At 48.6% G+C, this 25,138-nt stretch overlaps 2 protein-coding genes across 6 annotated transcripts; both read right to left on the reverse strand.

The window, feature by feature from the left end:
- Positions 1–1,164: 1,164 nt before the first annotated feature.
- Positions 1,165–18,292, reverse strand: CASP2 (caspase 2). 2 transcript variants are annotated; one of them, XM_082661767.1, is made up of 11 exons: positions 18,144–18,292; positions 14,864–15,014; positions 14,391–14,558; positions 14,152–14,233; positions 13,465–13,559; positions 13,017–13,193; positions 7,287–7,415; positions 7,047–7,137; positions 3,945–4,094; positions 3,695–3,804; positions 1,165–3,555 (listed from the first exon to the last, which is right to left on the reverse strand). In XM_082661767.1, the coding sequence occupies exons 1-11, from the start codon at positions 18,215–18,217 to the stop codon at positions 3,424–3,426; spliced, it is 1,359 nt and encodes a 452-aa protein (XP_082517893.1). In that variant the 5' UTR covers positions 18,218–18,292; the 3' UTR covers positions 1,165–3,423. The 2 variants fall into 2 exon arrangements, with proteins under 2 accessions (XP_082517893.1, XP_082517894.1); XM_082661768.1 differs by having other exon boundaries at positions 14,370–14,558.
- A 297-nt stretch (positions 18,293–18,589) lies between these two features.
- TMEM139 (transmembrane protein 139) lies at positions 18,590–21,998 on the reverse strand (the record flags this gene model as incomplete). Of its 4 annotated transcripts, none has more annotated exons than XM_082661854.1 (3): positions 18,590–20,185; positions 20,403–20,652; positions 21,888–21,998. In XM_082661854.1, 2 exons carry the CDS (start codon positions 20,633–20,635, stop codon positions 19,792–19,794), a joined length of 627 nt encoding a protein of 208 aa, XP_082517980.1. In that variant the 3' UTR covers positions 18,590–19,791. The 4 variants fall into 4 exon arrangements, 3 of the variants coding, with proteins under 3 accessions (XP_082517980.1, XP_082517979.1, XP_082517978.1); XM_082661853.1 differs by lacking the exon at positions 21,888–21,998 and adding an exon at positions 21,633–21,656; XM_082661852.1 differs by lacking the exon at positions 21,888–21,998 and having other exon boundaries at positions 20,403–20,728.
- Between the last annotated feature and the right edge of the window lie 3,140 nt (positions 21,999–25,138).

Genomic DNA, 25,138 nt, shown 5'->3' on the forward strand with positions numbered 1-25,138 from the left:
GCATGGGGTATAATTTTAGAAAATCCCCTGGCAGAGGGGACAGAGCTCTGAAATTCAACCTGATACCCTTATTCAAGGGTGGGGCAGGACGGACGTGGAATCCGGCTCAGCATATGCTGCTCTCTAATCCCCAACACACCGGCCTCCCAAACTCTTTCCTCCCACTATTCCAGTGCCCCTCCCTGGGGCTGTGTCTCCACCTCCCACCCCTGGAGAAGGTCCCCGGGTCCAGCCGGCTCCGCAGGTCAGTGCCCCTCCTGCACCCAGTGGTGTTTCAGCTCAGCTTCATCCCTGTTAACCCTTCCTCCTCTGGATTCCTGGACAAGCTTCCTTCCCCCAAGGTCCACGGCAGCTTCCTACCACAATGCTCCAACAGGACGTGTTAGCCCCCCCGTAGCCCATCTGCATGAGTACACCCACCTCTCTGGGCGTAGACACACCACACACCAAGAACTCCCAGGTTACACAGCCCACTACTTAGACCTCTTCCATGCTGCCCGAGAATTCTCTTACGACCTATGCCCACCCTGGAAAACCTTAAATCCAAATCGGATCACGTGAGATCGGAAATTCTAGGATCCTCATCCTATTCTAGCTCAACCTGTTTCTCCAGCCTCCATCCCATAATCTAAGCAATCCAGAACTAACACTGCTTGCCAGTGACTCTTCCATCTCTTCTGACCATGAGGAGTCCCAGTGCTGGTAGCCATATTTTGGGGTTGCCTGTGGCCATGACAATGGAGATGGGCTCATCCAAGGTGTGGATCTGCTTGTATAAAAAAGATCTGGCAGGGCTTCCCTGGTGGCGCAGTGGTTGAGAGTCCGCCTGCCAATGCAGGGGACACGGGTTCGTGCCCCGGTCCGGGAGGATCCCGCATGCCGTGGAGCGGCTGGGCCCGTGAGCCATGGCCGCTAAGCCTGCGCGTCCGGAGCCTGTGCTCTGCAACGGGAGAGGCCACAACAGTGAGAGGCCCGTGTACAGCAAAAAAATAAAAATAAAAAAGATCTGGCAGCAAAACAAGAGGTGTTCGGCTCTGGGTATGCCTTGTGAGGTGGTGAGGAACGCTGTAAGCTAAGGCAATGGAAGTAAGTGGGCTTTAGACACAGATTATCCACAGCTACAGAGACGTCAGGCACACATCGGTAATAAACATGAGCGTTTATTTGGCACCAGATGGCAATACAAAATCCTGGCAGTGGGAAGAGGAAAGGTTCTGTCACCCAAACACTTCCATACGATACCGAGCCCAGGGCAGCACTTGGCAACAAGTCTCCGACGCCCTGCAGAACAAGTATTCACCGAGCACCTGAACCACGAGAGGCTGAGCAGTGTGCCCGGAACCACACGAGGTGTGGAAAAGGTTGTCCTACGTGCGACTTCTGTCTTCAGGAGCTAATAATACGAGTGGAGGAAACAAAACATGTGGGGAAATACAGAGTACAAGTACTAAACTGGGTATTTTGCCAAAAGGGAAATTTTGTCAAAAAGTAGGAGTCTAGCTAGGGTCGCTTCCTTCCTTCCGCAAACATTTATTGAAGATCCAAGACATGTCAGGCACTGGGTACATGTTAGTGAACAAAAGAGACAAGGTTTCTGCTCTCATGGAGCTTAAAGTGGAGACGGGAATGAACAAGTGAAGCACGCTAATTGATGATTACGCACTGTGATAAGTGCAATAAGGGGGATTAAACAGGACACAGTAATAAAGAAACATGATTCTTAGAGACAGAATGGCCTGGGAAGGCCTCCACAACAAGGTGGCATTTAAGCTCAGACTTGAAGGATAAAGAAAGAAGCCACCAGAGACAAGAGTGGACTCAGTGGACCCAGGAGTGTCTGATGGCCTTGGGCAGGAAAGGCCTCAGAATGTCTGAGAAACTGAGGACAGCAGTGGGTTATGGGGAAATCAGCACTTAGTGAGGCCCTGCAGGCCAAGGTAAAGAGTCTGGATTTTATTTGAGGTGTGATAGGAAACCAGAGGATTCCAAGCAGGGGAGTAACAGCATCAGATTTATACTTAAAAACCCAAACCAATGGGCTTCCCTGGTGGCGCAGTGGTTGAGAGTCCGCCTGCCGATGCGAGGGACACGGGTTCGTGCCCCAGTCCGGGAAGATCCCACATGCCGCGGAGCGGCTGGGCCCGTGAGCCATGGCTGCTGAGCCTGCGCGTCCGGAGCCTGTGCTCCACAACGGGAGAGGCCACAGCAGTGAGAGGCTCACATACCGCAAAAAAAAAAAAAAAGAATAGGGAAGTTTCATAAAAGCACAGATAAAGATGGCTTCTAGGGTGAACAAATAACATATACAGCAGTGGTCTCCCTGAAATGGAAAGTCATAACAGGAAGGGGAAATTGGCCACATAAAATCAAGAAGGGATTTAATACTGAAGCAGAAAGAGGGAACAAGGTACTACATCACATCCTTGAGCAGCCAAATGATCCAATTAAGCAGTATTTTAGACAGAGCTGGTGGCAGCAGTAAACAGGATGAGACGAAGGTGAAGAGGGGAGAAACAGGAAGCAGGGAGATAACTAGGAAGCTTTTATAGAGGGGACACTTCATAGGAAGAAAAACGAGGATAAGGTGACAGATTACAGAGTATGAACAAGCGTACCACTCTTATCTGCCTCTGCTGACACTCCCTGCAGGGCTCATTTCAGGTACAAAGCTCGGAGAAAGGACAACCAATTAAAAGATCTTTGAAACTTCCGTGGGCAAAGATCAACAGGCAACAGATACAAGGCATCCAAACCCTAACCTCTGCTGAACGCTGGATTCCCTGAGCCCCAAGGAGCCAAGAGTGGAGTTGAGAAGACAGTCCTTCCGGGGGGTAACATTCTGGAACCGAAGGGAATGAATGCACAGGTACGGGCCCACCCACAGCAGCAGAGAGTGACTCCTGTCCTGCTTGGCCTTTTGAAACCAAATGAAAAAGGTCTATGTTAAACCAGGACACCTTCCAAACTCACTCTGAGACAAATGGGGCTGGGATGTGACAGAAAAGATGGGAGATGACCTCTGAGACATCTCAACTAAAGTAATAAAAGCAATCACCAAACGCTTCCTACAAGAGCCCTGGGGGCAGAAACTGAACACGAACATGGAGGAAACCCACATGCCCTCTCCCCACCCATCGAGACACTATGTTCGTAACATCACTTGCCAGGTCCCTCAACTGAGGTCAAACGCTCCAGGCAACAAGTCCAGCCGGAGCTGGTTCCACAGGGAGAAAGCCTCCCATGGGAGTAGCCGGCCTGTAGTCCGAGGTCAAAGATGGAGACGATGGGCGTGTGAAATGAGCCTGGGATATTCCCAATCCCTGAGGGGGAGGGACAGAAACCATGCGTCCTGGAGACAGAAGGCTCTATCACACCTCCCGTGGTCCAGCGGCCTCCATGTGGCCCAGGTGATGGGAGGTGGCATCACGTGGGAGGGTGTCCCGGGAAAAGATAGAGGTGGCGGCACAGAGTGCTACAGTACTCGGACATCTCCTTGCATCGGTGGAACTCCGTGCCCGGGGCGTAGCCTTCACGCTCCTTGATGAGCGCGTTCACCTGCAAAGGCAGAAACCCAGGGCCCATGGTTTGAGAGTCAGGTGTTTCCATGATCCCAGAAGAGGAAGGGTAGGGAGACTGTGAAAAACAGGGCAAGGGCGGAGGAAGGTAGGTTCCTGGCACCACTGAGCCGACTTACCTCCACGAGCATGTCGGCCACATGCTTGTCACAGGCCCTCTCACAGAACACCTGAGTGAGGGCCTCCACGTACCAGGAGCCCCGCTTGGTGTTGCGCATGGCAGCGGTCCCTGCAACCAGGACAGCAGTGAGCACACAGGGAAGGTCCCGGGCACCCTCACACAGCTGGACGGACCTCGCCGACACCCGCTCCCTCCGCAGTCAGAGAGAGACACCACCTTTGGGATCTCTCCTTTGGAACTCACGATACCTCTGAGGCAGGCGTAGCCACAAATCATGTCCGAGCGAGTGGGCAGTCGCATCTTCAGCCCCTCCTCTTTACTGGCATCGCTCTCCTCGCACTCGGGGGATCGCTCATGGTTCTTCCCGTCTTGCTGGTCGACCCCACGATCCGTCTCATCTGTACAAAGGCAGACAGAGTGGACAGAGATGTTATTTCCTCTCTTGGGCCTGTCACAGGCAAGCCCGAGTTCCCTGCAACCTTGACTGGGAAGAACCATTTCCAGCTGTTGCCTCCAACCTGTGGCTGATGAATTAAAAAACAAACAAACAAACAAACGAACACCATTACTCCCATTCCTCCGCCAGAGTACACCGATCACACAGAGGGTGCCCATGACAGGCCAGACACCGCGCCCAAGCACACGCACATACACACAGTCCGAGCTCTGTCCACGCTGTGTGAGACAGGGCAAGTGCTGAACCAAATACTCCTTGTAAACAGAATGAAAAGCCATCTGTGTCCATGATTCACTTGTTCAATTGTCAATATTCCTGGAAGTCAAAGTGCTCCTTATTGCAATACACAATAAAATATTGATATATTTCGTTTTATTATGTAAAAAAAAAAGAAACCAAAAATATGATTACTACATTTATGCCATATGAAAACTACAACCTCAAATCTATCAATAAACAAATTATAAAACTAAGCATGATCAGCTGTTTTCAGGGTGTTCTGGGTATTTTTAAATCATTTATTGTTTATTAATTTCATAAGCCAAGTTGTAGCTGGCGTGCAAAATTTGAGAAATTTAAAGAAACTTAAAATTGGGATAATTTGACTATTTTCTCCTACACAATGTAAAAAGAACACTATTATTCAATATTAGCAGTAGATTCTCAACATACCCTGAGCACATGTCCAACCTCCTGACCTAGGCCTTATCTACCCCAAGACATGTTCTCTTTCTGATGCTGTTGTCGTGGGGGTCATAGGAGAGACACAGGACACACGGCTGTCACGCCGAAGCTGAAGGAGTAAGTATGCTTTCTTACACCTCCCTCTCCATAGGACCCCCAAGACAGCCTGAAATGGGAGTGAGGCTTGAAGGTCTGTGCAGAAAATGACCAAGGTTCACTGATCCAATAAAAATTTACTGAGCAACTTCCATATGCCAGGCACTGTTTTTGTTTGAGGCCCTAGGGAAATAGTGAAAAGTCCCTGCTGTTCTGGAGCTTACACTCCAGTTTAGGAGCCAGTCATCCGGGGTGGGGTGGTCCTTCTAACAGGCATCAATTATGTTAACTGAATAGAGTGGAAGACAGTTGAGCTCAGGCTTTCAAAGGAAGAGCTGGCTACTGGTCATGCCTTGAAGGATTTAATTGTAGAGAGAAGATTCACGTTAGCCCAGAAGAGCGCAATTCTTCCCTATCCAGGTCTATTATTTGTATATAATCTCTGAACACAGGAGGAGAAAATGATCATGAACATGTTTATTTCCTTTTACTTTGCTAGTGACACCTCCTAAGGGAAATAGGCCAAGCTGAATGTGTCCCTCAAGAGAAAGGAGCCTCCTCCCTTGTCTTTGTGTCTCAGATCTGTTAATCAATCAATGTTTTTTTTCACAGTATCCCCATATATGTTTTTTATATTATTGCTACGCTTTTTAGGCAGGTTAATTTCCATCCATTCATTCAATATTTATGAAGTGCTACTACTTATCAGGTAGTGCTCTGAGACTGGGGATACAGCAGGTGCATAAAAAAGTAAGCTCTTGCCTGCACATACTGTTTTCTTAGCACTTTTCCCTGCCATGGTAATCGTCCTGAAAAAAAATTTATCGCATTATTTCTTACTTAAGCTCCCAATAGCTCTGTACTATTATCTGTCAAAGTCCGAAGTCCAAAATCTAAGCTGTAGCTAAAGGTCTATGATCACGTGGTCAGCCGCATCCCATTACATACGACTGATGCAGATGCGGTTTTTAAATTAGATTCGGGCATACTTCTGGCTCAGCACACCTTTTCTTTAGCGGGGGGAAGGGGATATCTTTTTAATCTTGGTATGCTTGTCACTGCATTCCCCCCTTTTCCCTGAAAGGATCTATCTGTTACTCCACACCCATGTAAAAAATGTATTATTTGAATGCTTGGACAAAGTGACCTTTAAATCAAACTACAAGCCCCTTAGGGGCACGGATCATGTCCTAACAGTCAGAGCAGGTACTTTCCGCGGATCTCCTATGGGCCAGGTACTGTGCTAAGTAAGTCCTTCATACGAACCATTTCACTTAAGCATCACAACAGCCTGACCTTATGAAGTAGGTCTGATGATTATCTACATTTTATACTGAGGAAACTCAGGTGCAGGGACATCGAGCAACTTCTCTAACCTGACATAACTAGTCAGTGGTAGAGGCAGAATTGGACTCCACATTTAGAGCTTTTAGTTATTACTGTTTTCCTCCAAGATGAGAGGCAGGCCTCCATGTCTTCTGAGCCTAGTCGGGGAGTCCTGGCTCTTCAAGGGGTAAAAGAGACTGCGTGCAAGAAAGAAGAGGGGCGGCAGCAGCTCACGGAAGAGCACGAGCCAGAGGCTGACACGGGGCTTCTGCGCTGCTTTCCTGTGTGACACGTGAGTGACACAGAGAAGGGAGGAGACGAGAACGCAGTGTAGCTGAGACGAGAAGTAAAAGGAGAAGGTGGAAAGGGGGAGGAGAGGTGGAGAAAAAAAAGAGGAAGAGCATAAAGTGAGAGGGCTAGGAAGCAGAGACAGCCGGAAAATCCTTAACTGGAATAAGTAACCAAAAAAGCGCATCAGCGTTAATAAGCACAGAAAGAAGGAAGCGTCCTCAGGAAAGAAGGCGAAGACACTGGCAGAGAGCGTCTGGCAGGACAGGATGTGGCAGGTGCACAGGGCTGACCAACCTGAGAGCCAGGGGCTGCCCAAGTCCCAGCACACCCCATGCATTGGGAGACACTTACAGAGCAAGAGAGGCGGTGGCAGCAGTGAACAGAAGGAGGTGCCCAAGGGATCCGATAGCACCTGAGAGGAGCAAACAGGAAAGTGAGAGCTGGTGGGAGGCTGCCCAGGAGCCACACCCAGGTGCTGGTCTGCCAGGGCACTCACCTCCACGGCAGGCCTGGATGAAGAACATTTTCGGTTTGTTCTGTAGGCTCGGGCAGTTGGCATTGTCAAACAGCCGGAAAACCTCTTGTAGCTGCCAGAAACAAACAAGGGAGAAGGGAGGTTGGTGGTCAGTGGGACCTCCTGAGTCCTACACGCAACAGCAGCCGTCACTGGAGAGAGGGGCAGGCGGGAGGTGAAGCGGCCCAGCTTGCAGAGCTGCGGCCACGGGACGGCACGCACCTGAAGCAGCGTGCCGTCCACGCCATAGACACCGCCCTCCATGCCGTGGGAGAGGAGCGCCACTATGCAGGAGTCCATGACACGGTGAGCGGGTAGCTGGGCAAAATCCCGGAGCTTCTCTTGCATTTCCTAGAAGAAAGACAGCTTTCAGCGTTGTTCACTAGTCAGCACCAATGTAAGCTTTTCTTCAGTGTCTGAAACCCTAAGCTATTAGAAGGTACAGCGTGTTCCCTACATTCCTGTGGTCGATGGTAAGTGAAGTCAGAGATGCACCACAAAACTGCATGACTTCCGACGAAATTCTGAATATAATTTTACAATTCACAGGCTCACTGAGGTATGTTAAGAACTCCTGGATTAAGGCAAGTTATTAATGAAGGAGCTGGCTAACTTTATCCATTCTCCAATCATCAACCCGATCCTTCTTCAGAGCATATGCCCTTGTATATAAATGGCACAAGGGGGACCGCCGGGTAAACCGTAACAGCTTCAAGAACTGCTGTGTGACAGAGGGCTCACAGGATCGTGAGAGTAGAGAACAGCAGTACTCCTTTGCTGTTGTCTGTCCGAGAATTTAAGTTCCCGGAGACAGTGATGATGTCTGTATAAAACGCTTTGTCCATGGAAGAACACACTCTATGGAGGATTCTGTACAGGGTCATGACTACATATATGGGCCAAGGGATCAGAGAGACCTCAGCTGGATCCCTAGGTTCATAAATTAGAACAAGTTATTTAGCCCCTCAAAGCTCTAGTACCCATTTTGTAAGACAATTAAGCGTACATTTCCTCCAAGTTTGTACAGATTAAATGAGATATGGCACAGAAAGGACTTATCACTGTGTCTGGCACATACTGCAAAGATCTGCCATTGCAATGTACTTGTCTAATGAAGGGTAACAATATTATTTTTTCAAAGAAACCGTGTAGTCTAACTTAAGAATCTTTTTGATCTTGCACTAGACTGACATATATGAATAACACTCTAACTGAAGCATTATACCTAACAGTACAATAATATGATACCAACTTTTAAACCTATGTCTCCCTCTACAACTCTAGATGTCTGGATTGTCTCTGAGATGAGCAGAGAGAAAACAGGCTCATTTTACTATGAACTTGATCAAAATATAATGAAGAATATGCTATCTAGGCAGAACAGTTACAGTACACATATATCTAACAGTCCATACACAGCCCCCAGTAAAACACACACTTGTGTAATACATTGCGGTGGTTCTCCAAGTGCGGCCCCTAAAACAGCAGCATCAGCGTCACAGGGGAACCTGTAAGAACTGCAGAGTCTTGGCCCCCAGCAAACTGTTTTCACAAGCCCTCCAGGTAATTCTGATGTGCTAACGTTTGAGAACTGCTTATCTGTTTGGAATAGTTCTGTTTGCACATAATTGAGACTTAATAAGAGACTTGAAAGTCTGCAGTTTCACTGGGAATGGAGAAACTGGCTGTGCTGAAAGAGCATGTGTATTTTCTGAGCAAACAGAACCCAACCATAATACTGGCGATCTTAAGGTAATAAAAGATATCCAAAATTCATTCATTTTAAGAATATATCATCTCAAGAGCCTACTGCCCCTCTGGAGTTGACTGTAACAGAATTTAACATGTAATAGGTGAAGTTCATTTTGCTCCAAGGAGGGAATATACAGGTTAGGCACTCAGGAGCATTTTGCACTTAAGTGAGATTACTAGGTCAGTAAATAGAAGACAACAAAGCCCGAAGTTAAGAACACATGGGCTTTGTAACTGAATTTAATAAGATGAAACCATTCAATCAATGGGGGTTAGTCATTTGGGGAAATTTTTCCGAAAGTAGCGTAGCTTAAAATAGGATCTCTAGATCTATTTCTGATAAAATTACAGAACTTCTATAAATAGCAGGGCTCTTAACACTTCCAAGTGTTTTTGGCTGGGGGACACAGAAGAAAAGAATAACCTGTGAACTCCCTGAAATGATACCCCAAATTTTACTGGCAGCTGTATTTTCCAGAGATGACCCACAGCTTGCCCCTATACCCTCAAATCCGTCTGTGACCAAATGCAAGTTACAAACCAATACCACGACATGGTGAAAGGAAACCTGCCACTTTAAAGTGTATCTCATTTCCTAATATACAATAAACTGTAATTCTAGAACTAGTAAAACTCATGAGGTAGTGCAAGAAGAAAAGACTCTGATGATGAACAGAAGCACTGAACACCTACATGAGCGGTGAGGATAATAGCGTGCTCTCCAGCACTGTCAGGCGAAATGGTTCTCTGAGACTACACTGTCTCCAATTTTTCAATGGAATTATCTCTAAAGCAAAAAGGAATAATATGGGGAGAAAAAGAGGATCTAAATTTTCTTGGTTCTTTCTCTTTGCTCACCAAATAATTATATAAAAGACTTGAGGGACTTTCCCTGAGGTCCAGTGGTTAAGACTCAACGCTTCCACTGCAGGGAGCACAGGTTCAATCCCTGGTCGGGGAACTAAGATCCTGCATGCCTTGTGGCATGGCCAAAAAGTTTAAAAAAAAAAAAAGAATTGAGCCCCTTGAGATGTTCTATCAGAAAGATAGTATCCTGTACAGATGCCTAGCGCACCAAATTATCACACCCACTGTCGCTACCTGGTTTTAACTGCATCTGAAAGTTCGATTGGCCACTGTCAGAAATTGGTCCTGCAATGTCCTCCTCCTGCTTCTGAATCTCCAGAGCTGAGGACTAGCGTACATGGAGGGTGATATCCCGAAGGTTCAGTCCTAGCCCTTTTGCTTTTTCTCAAGGATCATGATCTCTCATTACTTGAAGTCTTTTTCCTACACAAGTAGTTCCCAAATTTACATCTTTGGCCCTGACTTCCTCTGAGGCCCTCAATTCCTTACGTTCTCCATCTTCTTCCATAGGTAGTTATTTAATCACAAAGCACTGACAGTACAATCATGCCATTATACTATTTTTCACATATATTCTTTTCCTTTTGGTCCACTATCCCGTCCAGGCCCCCACCATCTCATATTGGCATTATGATATTAACTCCAAACTGTATTCCCTGCCACTGGTCTCTACCTCATTCATTACTGTCATATTAATCTTCCTGAATCATCACTGTGAATGCGTCACCTTTCTATTCAAAAACCACTAACGATGTGCTAATGTCAACACAAGGAAGTCCAATTCCTTTGGGAAGACATTCAAGGCCCTGTGCATTCTGGTCCCTTTTTCCCCAATCTTGTTGTTGGAACTCCTGTGCCCTAGACATTTGGTTCACCCACAAGGTCCCTAACACACACATTTCTAATCTGTATGCTGCTCTCCTTGTGTAGGACCCCTTCACTCCTCCTCTCTTGCCTCAGTAGCTTCCATCCTTCGCGGGCAGCTTAAGTCTCACATCCTCCACTTATCCTTCTGACCACATCTACCCAGGTGATGGTTTCTTCCTCTTAACTACTGTAGAAGACACTGTCTCTAGTCTTTTGTTGTCCTTTAAGGGGATGTGCCTCTTTTTTTTTTTTTAAACTGATGTCAAGACTCCCTCATCTAAATGAGGTCCCTTGAACTCAAGGTCCACATTAAAAAAAATCTCTGGCAGCTAACATAGTTGCCCCCTGTTATAAGGTGCTCAAAATTGAACGCCACTGCGATTCAAGTTATAGAACAACGTAACCAGAGAATCAGAATCCAACAGGTCCTGGAATCTGCATCAGGGAATGGCATTTGTGAAGTGGGCCCGTAGGCCCATCAAAGCTACTGTCTCTAAGATAAGAATCAGTAGTACACAGTTGACCCGGTGCTTAGTGATGTATCTTTAACTATCAAGCACATAAAATCCCTTATCAACTGCATAAAATTTGGAAAACCGTGACATAATAAATTCCTAGTAAAAAAAATGACTAGACCAAAAGCTGTAAAGAAATGTAAATCGCATTCATTTTGTTAAGTGACCTTCTAATAGGATTCCCTCTGTAAGAATTACAGCTGTTGTCCCACCTTTATTCCCTTCATGCCCAGCAGATCTCTCAGGAAAGCATATAACCTACGTGAATACTTGATGTAGAAAGGAGCTGTTCCAGCCATGGCTTTGAAGCAAGGGTGGGTTTACTTCTTTGCCTGAGCTATTATTGGGAAGCTGGTAATAGCATGTAAAGAACAACATTCAGGTCCCTACCAATGAATCTGGCCTTACCCCAAATTTAGCAAATACACAATTATTCTCACAGAAGCAAGACAGCTGAGAAATAGAAATGAAGACCACAGACAATGCTGACCACCCTACCTCAACAGACCAAAGAGAATCTTCTAGAAACCTTAATTTTACCATGGATATTCCCAAAGGCAAGTTTAGGAAAGCACTATTATTCTGAATCAAAATAAAGAATTAGTATTAATTTACCAATGGACTATTTTCAATTTCAAAACAGAACTACCTAAAGGTAACAAAGTCAGTGGTACAGCCCGGTAACTGAGGCTGAAGGGGACTAAATCCTAACAAGAATGCTTAGGACCTGCAGGAACCTAGCTCAGAAGTAATCTACGCTAAGATCTGTCTTGTGGCCACAAAACTGATAAGAATAGGTTATGTTAGGGACTTCCCTGGTGGCGTAGTGGTTAAGAATCCGCCTGCCAATGCAGGGGACATGGGTTTGAGCCCTGGTCTGGGAAGACCCCACGTGCCGTGGAGCAACTAAGCCCGTGAGCCACAACTACCGAATCCTGCGCACCTAGAGCCCGTGCTCTGCAGCAAGAGAAGCCACCGCAATGAGAAGCCCACGCACCGCAACGAAGAGTAGCTCCCGCTCGCTGCAACTAGAGAAAGCCCGCGCGCAGCAACAAAGACCCAACACAGCCCAAAGAAAAAAAAAGAATAGGTTAATTCATGAAATGACCACAAAACAGTATTTACAAGGACAATTCTAGCAAACTTTCATTTGTAAGAATTTTATCTGCCAACGTAATCTTGAGAACTGGACTCCTAGGCAGCAACGTCAACCAAGAAGTCACTGTCCTGTGTAACTCTGACTTATAAATATCTTTTCTTAGTTGGTTGGGTGCATATCAGTATCTCACCTCCTGAGGGACTGGGAATCAAGTTGCTGAGCATGTAAAAGTGAGAACCCGACCCTGGACTATTCTTACTCAGGGAGCGCACAGCCACCCTGAGAAGTCAACACCCAGGCAGCTGGCTGGCCTGAATCCTTTCTCTCTTTTCTTTTGTTTTCTTTTTATTATTTATTTTTTGGCTGTGTTGGGTCTTCGTTGCTGCGCATGGGGTTTCTCTAGCTGCGGCGAGTGGGGGCTACTCTTCGTTGCGGTATGCGGGCTTCTCATTGCAGTGGCTTCTCTTGTTGCGGAGCATGGGCTCTAGGCACAGAGGCTTCAGTAGTTGTGGCAGGCGGGCTCAGTAGTTGTGGCTCGTGGGCTCTAGAGCACAGGCTCAGTAGCTGTGGCGCATGGGCTCAGTTGCTCCACTGCATGTGGGATGTCCCCTGCACTGGCAGGCGGATTCTCAACCATTGCGCCACCAGGGAAGCCCTTTTCTTTTTTTTTTTTTTTTTAAAAAAAAAAAACTAGATTGCAAGATGGGCGGCAGAACACAGCAAGTAAAAGGTAGGGAGAGAACATAACTCTAGTAAGGCACAACCCAGCAGGCAGAGGAGCATGGACGTTTCTGGCCCCCAAGTGTTGTCCCGTTCTCTAATGCACACGTCAGCATGTCCTGCCTCGGGTACCTGTGCAGTCTGGTCAAGAAGAACATGAACTTTGTAGCCCAAGAGCTTGAAGAGGGTGACTAGAGTGCTGTGGTCCACATCCCCTCCAGAGCGGAATTCCAAGTCTTTCTCGCCAGTGAAGTGCACGTTGCTCAGCACCAGTGCCAGGCCACGAGGCCGAGACTGCAACCTATAGGCCTGGGGAGGGGAGGCCGATTAGACCGTGAGCTTCTTGAGGACAGAAACTATGCCTCCCCCACTAGACGAGGCATTTCAAGAAAACACAGACATCACGTTCTTCTTCTTAATCCCACCAGGTCAAGTATAGAAATACCCACAAAACACAATCAGCAATTATTTTCTGACTAATAAAGGCAGGAAAGAAATGTATATACACAAACTAAGTTCAGATGCCCAGGAAGGGTATCATTTCCCAACGCTTTTCCTCTTGCCATTTTGCAAGACTTACCAGCTGGCAGTGCGCTTGATAAAACTCAGGAGTGCAAGACTTCACCTGAAGGCTGGGAGGCCCATCTCCATGGTCTAGGGAGTGTTCCACTGTATCTGCGGCATAGAGAGCAGAAAAGCTAGCACACAACCTACACAGCAATCCTAGTGCTTCACTGTAACTTCAGGCATCCTTTTCGTAATTACTGGTCTGGCTCACGTCCCTTGTCTGTAAGCTCTATGGGGGCAGAGACCCTGTTTGCTTTTGTTCACCACTGGATCCTCTGCACTTAGCCTGCGTATAGTAGTAGGTGCTCAACTCAGTAAATGACTGAATGGGGTATATGATAAAACCCTTGTTCTAATCACTAGAATACTCAATCAGCAGGGTAGAGGCCCATGATGTAGTCTTTCCTCATCGTAAAATAACTAAGCTTTACAGAGGAGATAGGCCAATTATGTGCAGGAACTTCCTACCTGCACAAGTTGCTCCAAGGGCCGATCACCATTAAAAAACCATCTATGACGGAAGAAGAAAAACAGGCCCAACCCAGAGCCCATCTGAACTGTCCTGCTGGTCCCTAACAAATTCACTGAGGAAACCGTTCCAATATGAACAAAAATAGGTTTCACACTGGGGCAAAGTCAGATGCCAGTCAAGGAAGCGGAACTCGATCTGCGGGACCCATTTTACGCCATCAGTTCTCACCTGGGGACAGGCGGCGCTGCTTGCGGGGGGGGCAGGACTCACACACCGGGAAAGGGAGACGCAAGTGGTAGTCGCAGCGCAACTGTAAGAAAGCAGGACCCCCCGTACCAGGCCTTAGGGAGCTGGTCCAGCCCAAATAATACAGAAATCTAGTCCCGTTCCCCACTTCACCAGCCTCAAAAATGCCCTTCCTACCAAACCAACCCTTCCTAACATACCACGTGTCTAGGGCTCCATACCGGTGGGGGTATGTGCTGAAGACCAGCCAGGGTTGTGAGCAACAGGTCCTCCAGGTGACCCTGCTTGGTCTCCCTCAGGGCCACACAGAAGGCATCAAAAGCCTGGGGGCCCCTCTTGGGCAGCAAGTTGAGGAGCTCCACATTCTGGCTGAAACTGCACACCTTGGCCTACAATACAAGAATAAAACATGACATCACATTTACTTATCCAGCTGTAATTCTGTTTCTCCAGATGAGCTTCCTAGTAACAGCATCATCCATCTCAAGAACTCCTTTTACAGAAAAATATGTACGTGGGAAGCCCTTCCCCCACTATTCTTGAATTATATGGCTTTTCTGTTAAATGCTCTAGGGTAGAAGAGCATTTTCATTTCCTTAGTAAAGCACTACATCTTTTTCACACTTTACTATGCTCTGTTCCTCTTCCTACCGCTAATATATTCACTTGGCTTTTCTCTTTTGCCTTCAGATACCTGAATGTGCTCCCTCATTTCCAAGGTGATAATGTCCTTCTCCAGGAGATGTTCTAACAGTTCGCTCAGCAACAGCTGTTTGGCCAGCACCACTCGGTTCTTTTTGAGAGCTTCCTGATGGTCAGGATGCATGCCATACACTCCCAGTATCCTACAGATAAAAGACAGAAAAGCTGTCAAGTACAAGATCTGGCAGAGAAGTGGAACAGAAGAGGTGTGGGTAGGAGAAATATAAAGAACAGGACTTACGATAACTAAAATGAGACATATTTTATTGAATGTGCTTAAAATCATAGAAGTGTTAAGCAGTAACACACTGATCATAAGGAAATGATATACAATCCTTTATGGAGGATGTTCAACTGAGACCATCTTCTGAGATGAATGGTCTGACGAGGGGAAATATCTATCGTGACAAAAATAATACACACACGAGTAGACATACTCACAAGAAGGAACATTCCTCCATCTGACCGACCAATTTTCATTAAGGAGTATTCCAGAAAACATTTCACACTACTTATCTAAGCTGCTGACAGTGATATGAGTCTAAAATAATCCTTTTTATATATATATATAAATTTATTTTATTTATCTATTTATTTTTGGCTGTGTTGGGTCTTCGTTGCTGCGTGCGGGCTTTCTCTAGTTGCGGTGAGCGGGGGTTACTCTTTGCTGCAGTGCGCGGGCTTCTCATTGCGGTGGCTTCTCTCGTTGTGGAGCACGGGCTCTAGGGGCTTCATTAGTTGTGGCATGCGGGCTTCATTAGTTGTGGCTCGCGGGCTCTAGAGCACAGGCTCAGTAGTTGTGGTACACGGGCACAACCCCAAAACCCCACAACTATGGTTTTTAAAACGGTAAGTTCCTGTGACAAAATAACACTAGAAATGACCAGGATCCTATAAGAACCGAATTAAGTAAAAAATCTGACGGAAAGTCACAGTAGATAAATGGCAATGATGAAAACAATCAACATAACCTGAAATCACTCAAAGAGTTAAAGCATGTAAAGGCGAAATTATTTTGGGAATTTAGTTTACGAGGGATGTCTTCATTTCAAGGATTCCTTAGTTTTGCTATGCGTTTGGAAAGAGTTCAGCTTCTGTTGATGAACTCAAAGAATCCCATGTCCAGGTGAGAGGGAGACACAAGAGGGAGGAGATATGGGGATATATGTATACGTATAGCTGATTCACTTTGTTATAAAGCAGAAACTAACACACTATTGTAAAGCAATTATACTCCAATAAAGATGTTATAAAGAAAATAAAAGAATCCCATTTCCAGTGTGTAACATCTATGTGCCTAATTTATATAAATCCAGGGTGTGCCAGCCTGCTTAGTCACAGTTTCCAAGTACATGACAACAGTAAAGACCTGATGGCAGTGAGAAAGGAATATGGTACCAGCTTCAGATTATAACTTAAAAAACCTATTTTAAAATGCATTCCGGGGGTTTCCCTGGTGGCGCAGTAGTTAAGAATCCGCCTGCCAATGCAGGGGACACGGGTTCGAGCCCCGGTCTGGGAAGATCCCACATGCCGCGGAGCAACTAAGTCCCTGCACCACAACTACTGAGCCCGTGCTCTAGAGCCTGCGAGACACAACTCCTGAGCCCATGTGCCACAACCACTGAAGCCCGTACGCCTAGAGCCCGTGCTCCGCAAAGAGAAGCCATGGCGAGAAGCCCGTGCACCGCAACGATGAGTAGACCCCGCTCGCCGCAACTAGAGAAAGCCTGCATAGCAACAAAGACCCAACGCAGCCAAAAATAAATAAATTAATTAAGTAAAACAAAAACAAAAAGAATCACCTTGGAACATACCAAAGCAGTTAACAATGACAACGCGTATGAACTCTGGTAAAAATAAGTGTTGGGCTTCCCGGGTGGCGCAGTGGTTGAGAGTCCACCTGCCGAGGCGGGGGACACAGGTTCGTGCCCCGGTCTGGGAAGATCCCACATGCCGCGGAGCGGCTGGGCCCGTGAGCCATGGCTGCTGAGCCTGCGCGTCCGGAGCCTGTGCTCTGCAGCGGGAGAGGCCACAACAGTGAGAGGCCCACGTACCGCAAAAAAAAAAAAAAAGTGTTAATAGTTCAATCGCAAAATAACATCGTAGCTGGATTCTGGGTATTTCCTCAGGATACACACCAATGGTGGGGTGGGTTTACTCGACTTTTTTCCCTTAATTTACCAGTGGCATTTTCTCCTTAAAACTTTCTCCTCCCTTGGTTTCCATGACACCATTCTCTCCAGTTTCCCTCTCTGCTTACTAGGTCCCCGTTTCCTTCACAGGACCTTTGGCCTGCCCTTAAATGTTGACATTCCGTTAGGAAGCCCCCTCAAAAAGCCTCTCCCTACTCAGTATCATCCACACAATTCACTAATCGACTCCCCGTTCTTAACTCTAAGTTGTAGACTTGAATTTTCAATCAATAACTTATTAGGTTTAATCTGAAGCAGTATCCATTCTACACACACCTGCTCCTTGCAGGATTCCATACTACGGGGAGTCTCAAAGGTGGACTTTCCAAAAGTAACCACAATCACCTAGAACTTTAGAACACATCGGGAAAGGGGGGAGCGGGTGGAGGAAAGGACACAAAGACGATTCTTAAGTCTTGATTCTGTGTCCTTCTGCAGGTTCTGGTTCCAAAGTCCTCAATTCATCACCTGGGTCTGGACCGGGAGGCATTAAAATATGTTATCCTGGGCGATGTCTGCCATGATACGATTTAACTGGGGCAGAGGCTGAGACACTCGGAGCCTCGGGAACTTCCTTGTCTCAGAGTACACCCAAACCCCAAAATCTGTGTTGACTGCTGTGAAAATCTGGTCATTACACCCAACGCAATACGGATCATGATATATTCAATCCGAAACAAATGCACATCAGGCAGAATTCCGAGATCTGCAGGTCTCATCGGTGTTTATGAGTACAGAGTTTAGTTCCTCAAAAGGGAACCGAGGAAAAGAAAGAATCAAGAATCTTTTAAGAGAAACCGAGATTTGACAGGACTGGAAAGAGCTCGCCTGGTTCAGAGCCTCCGGGATTGGAAGAATGGAGGCTGGGGAATCTTTGCTCGAGAGGGACGAGGCCCAGAAGAGATTCGCCCGCCCGCGCTCCCCTCGGGGGCTCAGCCGGCCTCCCACCCTTGGCTGGAAGCTTGGACACCGCGGCTTCCAGGGGCTCCGAGGGGAGGGGCGCCAGGGCCATACGCCTGAAACCCGCGTCTCCCTCCCTGGGTCCCACTACGGACCCCTGGGACCCTCCCCACTCACCTGCGCCCCCTATCAGCGGTCATCAGCCCCTTTTGCGGGAGGGCGGACCGGGGGCCTGCGCTCGGCGCCGCCATTTCCCGCTTTTCCCGGGCTGTGCGCGCACCGCCCACAACCCAAACAAACCGCGAGCCCTCCGGTCCCCCGCATCCCTCCCACGTCCGCCGGCGCGCAAAGCGCCTGCGCGCTGCTATCCCAGCTCCGCCCCCACGCGAGGCCGGCCGCGCCGTCGCCGGAGCGCGCGCAGGCGCAGAACCCACGCGGCGGACTCGCTGTCCAATGGGATGAGCGAGCGCGCTCGGCGGAAGGGGAAGCGAGGAGCCGCTCCGCCCTACTTGGCCATCCGATTGGTCGTCGGTTCCCGCGGAAATCACAGCTCCCTCCCCGGAACCGCCCACCTCTCCTCACCCGCCTGTTGCAAGAACTGTATGGAGATGGGTGTGGCCGGGCTTTTCACTTTATTAAAGTTAACTGTTGGAACCAGGGTAAGGAGGACAAGGACAGAACTAGAAGGCGCTAGACAGATACCCGCGTAAAGAATGAGCGTGGGTCAGCGATGGTTGGCTCCAACCTGCATCACAGGCACAGCACATGATTAGAGAAGCTGGTGTTCTGTTTGGATCTGAGGAAACAGGGCAGGGGGTCCTCGGGTAAAACCCAGCGGGGTCAGGCGCAGGGGTGAGGCTGAAGCTACTGCAGACAGTGCAAGTGTTTCCAGTGCTTCATAATAGATGATGCAAGAGGGATCCTTAGATGCTCCACCACCCCTCGCAAAGGACCTCGGGTTTTCTCTTTTCTGACCATCATATCCACCCATCCTCAGAATCAGATGTCCCTACCCCTGGGGCAGTTTACTCCACTGCTTCTAGATAGGATGGGATCCTGCACTGGGGACTGCTGTCTAGCCCCCCGGGGCAGGAATTTCCCATCTGGAGCAGGGGCCATCACAGTTTTGATCAGCTCTGCTCCTCTAGGAGGCTGGGCACACTCCTGGTCCCACTCAGCACTCCCTGTCTGCAGACACAGCTGGTCCCCCATTCTGTCTACACGAAGTCTTCTACCCCTCACCAGCCATTGACCAAGACAGAAATTGAGAGATATGTGCATGAACTGGCTTCTGTTGCCTTGTATTGAAAACACAAGGGCTATGGGATCAGAAGAGCAGAATTTAAGACATTTGTGTGTTATTTACTAGCAGTGTGCCCCTGTGCAAATTATCAATTTTTTCTGACCCTTAGGATCCTCGTTTTTCAAATGAGGACAATAATACCTCATTTTTGTGATCTAATAGAGGCAAAGCACCTGGAACAGAAGCAACAGAGCTGTCACTCAGATATTGTTTCTTTTCTTCCTTCACTAGATTCTCTGGAATCTCCTCATCTCACCCTCAGTCTAACTCTGGAAATACCAGGTATGGGGTAGGTCACTGAATATTGCCTGAAGACTCAAATTGTGCCGCCTACATCCCTGGGATGTGCCACTGTAAAACTGGGAAGGGCTCACCATAGCCTCACTCCCCTCTGGGTTAAAGTCATCATTTGTGACATCCAGGTGGAGACGCAGTTCCTGACACATAACAGGCACTGGGAAGCACTGTTCGAATGAATGACTGGGTCTGGTGCAGAAAGACGACATATCCTGGGAAAGTCCTTTAGTGGGGTGTCCAGTTGTTTCCATAGAAAACATCATCATCGAGGTGACCAAAGCTGACATCGTAGGCAGGGGGTGGAGTAAGAGGTTCCAATTTGGGGGGCGCCCACAAGCTCTGCAGATCAGGAACAGTGGACGCAACTCGTGGTCCCCGAAGCCGCAGGCTGACTGGAGGTCTTCCAGGGCTTCCTGAGATCACAGACCCCTCTGAGCCTACTCGCCTGTCCAGTCTGGCTCTCCTGGGCTCCTCTGGATGGCTAGGCTGTCTCACCTCAAGTTCTGGGGGGATTACAACACTGGTGTAGGAGGGTGGTTGATCCGCCCCTGGGGGGTGGCACTGTGATTCCAACACTGTGGCCTCTTCATAGGTTGGCACCTCAAAGGCTTCATTGTCCCTGAAGGGGGCGGGGGAGAAATAAGGTCATTAGTGCCTTCCTGAAAGAAGCCTTTTTTCCCTTTTCTATCTTCTACCAGCAAAAGACCCCTCCACTAGCCCCTGACCCTGATACCAGTGACAGGGGGAAAGCAGAGGCTGTCCGCCTAAAGTCTAGAGGGACACAGGGAGAATGGGTCCACATGTAATCCTCCAATCCTGCCCACCCCTTAACTCACCGTGCATTGCTTGAGGCCCCTGGGCTCTCGGTCTGCACTGATCGAGACCCCCATTCCAAAACACAGGCCAGGAGGCAGGCCAACAAAAAGAAGCCACCCAAGGTGAGAAAGAAATAAGCAACAGGGGCGATGTCCGGCCGTATCCCCAGCAAAGCCAGCCCCAGGAGGAAGGAGGTGCAACACAGGAAGAGAAGCGGCTTCTCCAGAGTCCCCCAGAATTGGCTTGGCACCATGGCCCCTCCCCAGGCTCCTGCAAAAAGACACACAGCTGTTGTGTCTAAACTAGCAATTGGCATCACCGCTAGGTTAGATTTCAAAGTAAGCATATCAGACACCTTTGTTTGGGTTTGTTTCTTCTATCTCAAATCAAATAAAGGGCCCAAAGAAGTGATCTGCAGGGTCCCCTTCAGCTCTGGGATTCTCTCTAGGATCACACTGTTGTCCCAGGGTATCAGTATGTGTGGAATAGCCAGGAACCAGCCCGGAAGTTCTGACTCCCAGCCCTCATGTGAGTTTACTATGTCAGAGCCCTACGTTCCTTACTTTTAACTTCTTCCCTATGGTCTCCCTTCCGTCTCTGTATTTCTACCCATTCCAGGATCCAGTCCTAGGCAGGCCCTGCCTGGGGCCTCAGGACTCACGGCATCTCTGGAATCCAGGTGATAGGCGGGCCCCGCCCTTTATTATTGCTTGCAACGAACGTCCACCCCCCACCTGCCCAGTCTGAGTCCCTCAGTCTGACCTTGTAGGGCGCCACTTACCCTGTTTGACCCCGTCTTCCCATTTGCTCCCGTCAGCCCCACGCTCCAGTTGGAGGGAGAAAGTGCACAAAGACACAACAAAGCCACAGGACACAACTACCTGAGAATCTTACAGACAGAGGTCTAAGGCGATAGAGGTCTAGGGCAATGGACAGAGGCCCAGATGATTCTTGACCTCTCCGTGCCCCATGGCTGTCACGGTCCCCCGCTCTCTACCGGCCCTCACTCGGTAAACTCGGATTTCAAGTTTCCTGCCTGGAGTTATTAGCACAGGGGCTGGGAGGCTGGTGGGGAGAAGCCTTTTCATCCCCCTGCAACACAACAGCAGCACCTAGGCAGCCACTACCCCCAGCCAGCCTGTCAGGAGTTCCCTGAGCTCTGCAGAGGAAGGAGTCGCCGATTCTACAAAGGGGCCAGACCGCCTCCTTACATGCCAGCCCCAAAGCCACGACCCTCCTGCCCCTCTTACCAGCGTTAGGAGTTCCTCCCTCACCTGTCTCACCAGACTGCAAGGTAGGTAGGTTGTAGGGGGGGTTTGGGAGGAGGAGACGGGGTGGCGCCCACTGGTTCCACCCACTTTTCTGCCCCAATCCTGCGCGAGATTCCTCCTCCCCCTTTCTGCTGAAGGCTGAACTCCTACTACTGCCCCACCTTGATTTTTCTGCCTCTTATTTACTCCACCCATCCCCTACAGCACCCTAAAGAGAGTCCTCCCCAAACTCACCCCCAGTGATGTTTGTACTTCGGCCCAGAGTGAAATTTACATTTCTTCTCCCTTCTTCTCAATGCGCTTGGTATTCCGAGCAGATTGCATTATATTTAGGTAATACGTTTTGTGCCTGGGAGCAGAGGCCACGGTTTATTTGATCTCTGCGGATCACGCAGTGCTTTGCACACCGTAAGCACTACCGTGGACATGGAATGATGTGTCCTACTTCTGCTGCCAAAGTACCATTTCTGTAAGTTCCTTGTTTTCTGCAGACCTGTAAGACGTGTTGTGTATGCTTCTTGGCCCAGTTAACTCTTGATTCTTCACGGGCCACCTCCGAGGTGACGCCTGCTGCAGAGACTGTCTCCACTGCGTCTGCACGGCGTTCCTTCCTCCCCTGCCCACACCTTTTCCTGCTATATAGTGACGTTCTGTTTACACACCTTCCTTCTGAAACTGAGCAGGACCCTGAGGAGCCCTCCTGGGTACAAAAGCCTTTCTGGGTCCCCTGTTTCTTGTTGGTAGGAAAAAGCCTTTAGCCTCCGAGACTTTCCCTGAGTTTCAAAGGGCAGATTTAAACAGTTTCTAATTACGGAAGGAAGGCAATGTGGACACCGTGGAGGAGCAGTCAGGAAACAATAGTTCTGCGATAAAGCCAAGTCCCGGTTCCTCCTCAAGGGATATAGTGACAACATACCCTTGAGTTCTTCTACCGGAGCTAAGGCCTCCTCCCAGGTGGAGGATGGTAACTTCAGGCTGTGCACAGAATTCCTGGAGCACCGCCCTGTTACCTTACCACCAACCAATCAGAGGAAGGTCGCACACCTCACAGCCCTCACCTCATATTTTGCCTTTGAAAACTCTTCCCCCAAACCATCGGGGAGTTCAGGTCTTTTGAGCAAGTGCTGCTCTTTCTTCTTGCACAGCCCTGGCAATAACTTTTCTCTGCCCCAAACGCTGACGTTTGGGCTTCTTGGGCCTCACTGTGGAGCCGACAAGCGAACCTGTGTTGGGCAACACTTCTGTTGTGAGCTTCTCAAGGTGAGTAGTGTCAACCATCCTGAATCTTTGAAGCTAACACAGTTCCTGACACGTGGTAGGTGCTCCCTGAACACAGCTGAGTGCTCTCATTGGAAGGCTTCCGTTCCACCTGGGCTCACCACACACTGGGGATCTGGAACCCACTCTTTTCAGTTATGGATCTAGTAGTAAGTCTGGGTGAGGCAGGTGCTGGAGGCGTACTTTGTTCTTGAGACGGGGCTGGACTCTGTGCCTTCAGAATGTTACTAGTGGACAAACCAAAGGGGTAGCAGTCCTGGGGCACAGCCAGGGCTACTGCAGCGGAGGATGTGTGGAGTTGGGGGGGTGCGGAAGAGAGAGGAGGAGAACAGAAATGACATGGATGAGAGTGAGTGTGCCTGGGGTTGTGTGTGTAAGTAGTGGTGGGGTGTCAGTGTCGATTCTCTGCCCCAGACTGACAACGGAGAGGGAGGTGATCGACGTAACAGGAAGGCTATGATAGTCTAAATGAGCCGTGTCTCTCTAGGAAGTGGGAATGCAGGGTGGGAGTGTAACAGGGAAGAGAGCCAATTTTGACTCCGTGTGGGATCTGTTTCTTTGACTTTAGCCTTTCTCATTGCTTTTGTTATTATAATCATACATAATGGCCTGCCTCTGGGAACCCTACCCACCTGTGAATGGCTGCGAGAGAGAAGAAATCAACACATCCCCTCCCCGAGGCTGGCCATTCCAAGCGATGTTTTGCGAGACTGATAGTCCTTTTTACTTTACTTCCTCCCCGCCTCTCTCTCTCTATTCTACCTTTTTACTTTACTTCCCTCTCTGATTCTACAAAAGAAACTGGCATCCAGATCCCAATAAGATGTTTTTTGGGGGGACCCTAGTCCGCCATCTTCTCGGTCTACCGGCTTTCCGAATAAAGTCGTGTTCCTTGCCTCAACTCCTTGCCTCCCGATTTGTTGGCCCATCGTGTGGCGAGCACAGGGAGCTTGGACTTACTAAGAGGAGGAGAGCTGGTTGTTATGAAACCGGAGGGAAGGGGTCAGGGCACAACCTTTGAAAGCATGACATAGCCCGAGGACGTGACATAGACTGATTAGAACCAAATGGGTCCAAGATGGCGGACAAGTCAACTTCCACTAGACCTGAGCCTCACGATACACTCACTGTAACACATCAGCAAGCTAAATGACACCACCCACAGGCGCCATGACAGTTCCGAGACCCACCGTAAGGATCAAAAAGTGGGCGGTGGCCCAATGCCTGGAAATCCCCGCCCCTTCCCAAAATAGCTGGAATACTCCTCCCACTCATTAGCCTAGGAAATTACCCACCCCTACAAAAACTGACAGCCCCATACCCTGGGGCCTTTCTCACCTTCTGAGATGGCCCACAGTCTATGGAGTGTGTTTCTCTCTAAATAAATCCACTTCTTATCTATCCGTTTGTCTCTCACTGAATTCTTTCTGCGATGAGACATCAAGAACGGAGCTTCATTAAGTCCTGAAACCAGGTGTGTGATCTCAGTTGGAAGACTGTGGGTTCTGGCCGGGTTTGAGTCCCAGCTGCATGGGTTCGAATCCCAGTCTGAGGGGCATGGTTTCAGTTGCAGCTGGCCCTTTAAATCTGCGGGTTCCGCATTGACTCACATTCATCCCACCTCACATAGAAAATATTCATAAAGAAAAAAAATCTAGAAAGTTCCAACAAGCGAAACTTGAATTTGCTGAGTGCTGGCAACTGTTTATATAACATTTATATTGTATTTACAGCTATTACAAATCATTTACATTGTTGGGTATTATAAGTAACATAGAGATGGTTTGTTTTTTTTTTTGAAGATGTGGGGGGTAGGAGTTTATTCATTAATTAATTTATTTTTGCTGTGTTGGGTCTTCGTTTCTGTGCGAGGGCTTTCTCTAGTTGTGGCAAGTGGGGACCACTCTTCATCGCGGTGCGCGGGCCTCTCACTATCGCGGCCTCTCTTGTTGCGGAGCACAGGCCCCAGACGCGCAGGCTCAGTAGTTGTGGCTCACGGGCCTAGTTGCTCCGCGGCATGTGGGATCCTCCCAGACCAGGGCTCGAACCCGTGTTCCCTGCATTGGCAGGCAGACACTCAACCGTTGCGCCACCAGGGAAGCCCCATAGAGATGGTTTTAAAGTGTACAGGAGGATGTGCTGGGTTGTATGCAAATACTACACCATTTTATATAAGGGACTTGAGCATCCTCAGATTTTGAGCATTT

Source organism: Grampus griseus, assembly GCF_964374135.1.
Source record: "Grampus griseus genome assembly, chromosome: 9".
In the NCBI taxonomy this organism is placed as follows: domain Eukaryota; kingdom Metazoa; phylum Chordata; class Mammalia; order Artiodactyla; family Delphinidae; genus Grampus; species Grampus griseus.

What these genes read in the sequence shown, in the direction of transcription:
- CASP2 (XM_082661768.1), bottom strand. Translation starts at nt 18,217, where the DNA reads ATGGCGGCGCCGAGCGCAGGCCCCCGGTCCGCCCTCCCGCAAAAGGGG. An exon ending in GCAGCGCCGCCTGTCCCCAG is followed by an intron (nt 13,560 to 14,151) that starts GTGAGAACTGAT and finishes TCTATGCCGCAG; the next exon opens with ATACAGTGGAACACTCCCTA. An exon ending in TGGACGGCACGCTGCTTCAG is followed by an intron (nt 7,138 to 7,286) that starts GTGCGTGCCGTC and finishes TGTTTCTGGCAG; the next exon opens with CTACAAGAGGTTTTCCGGCT.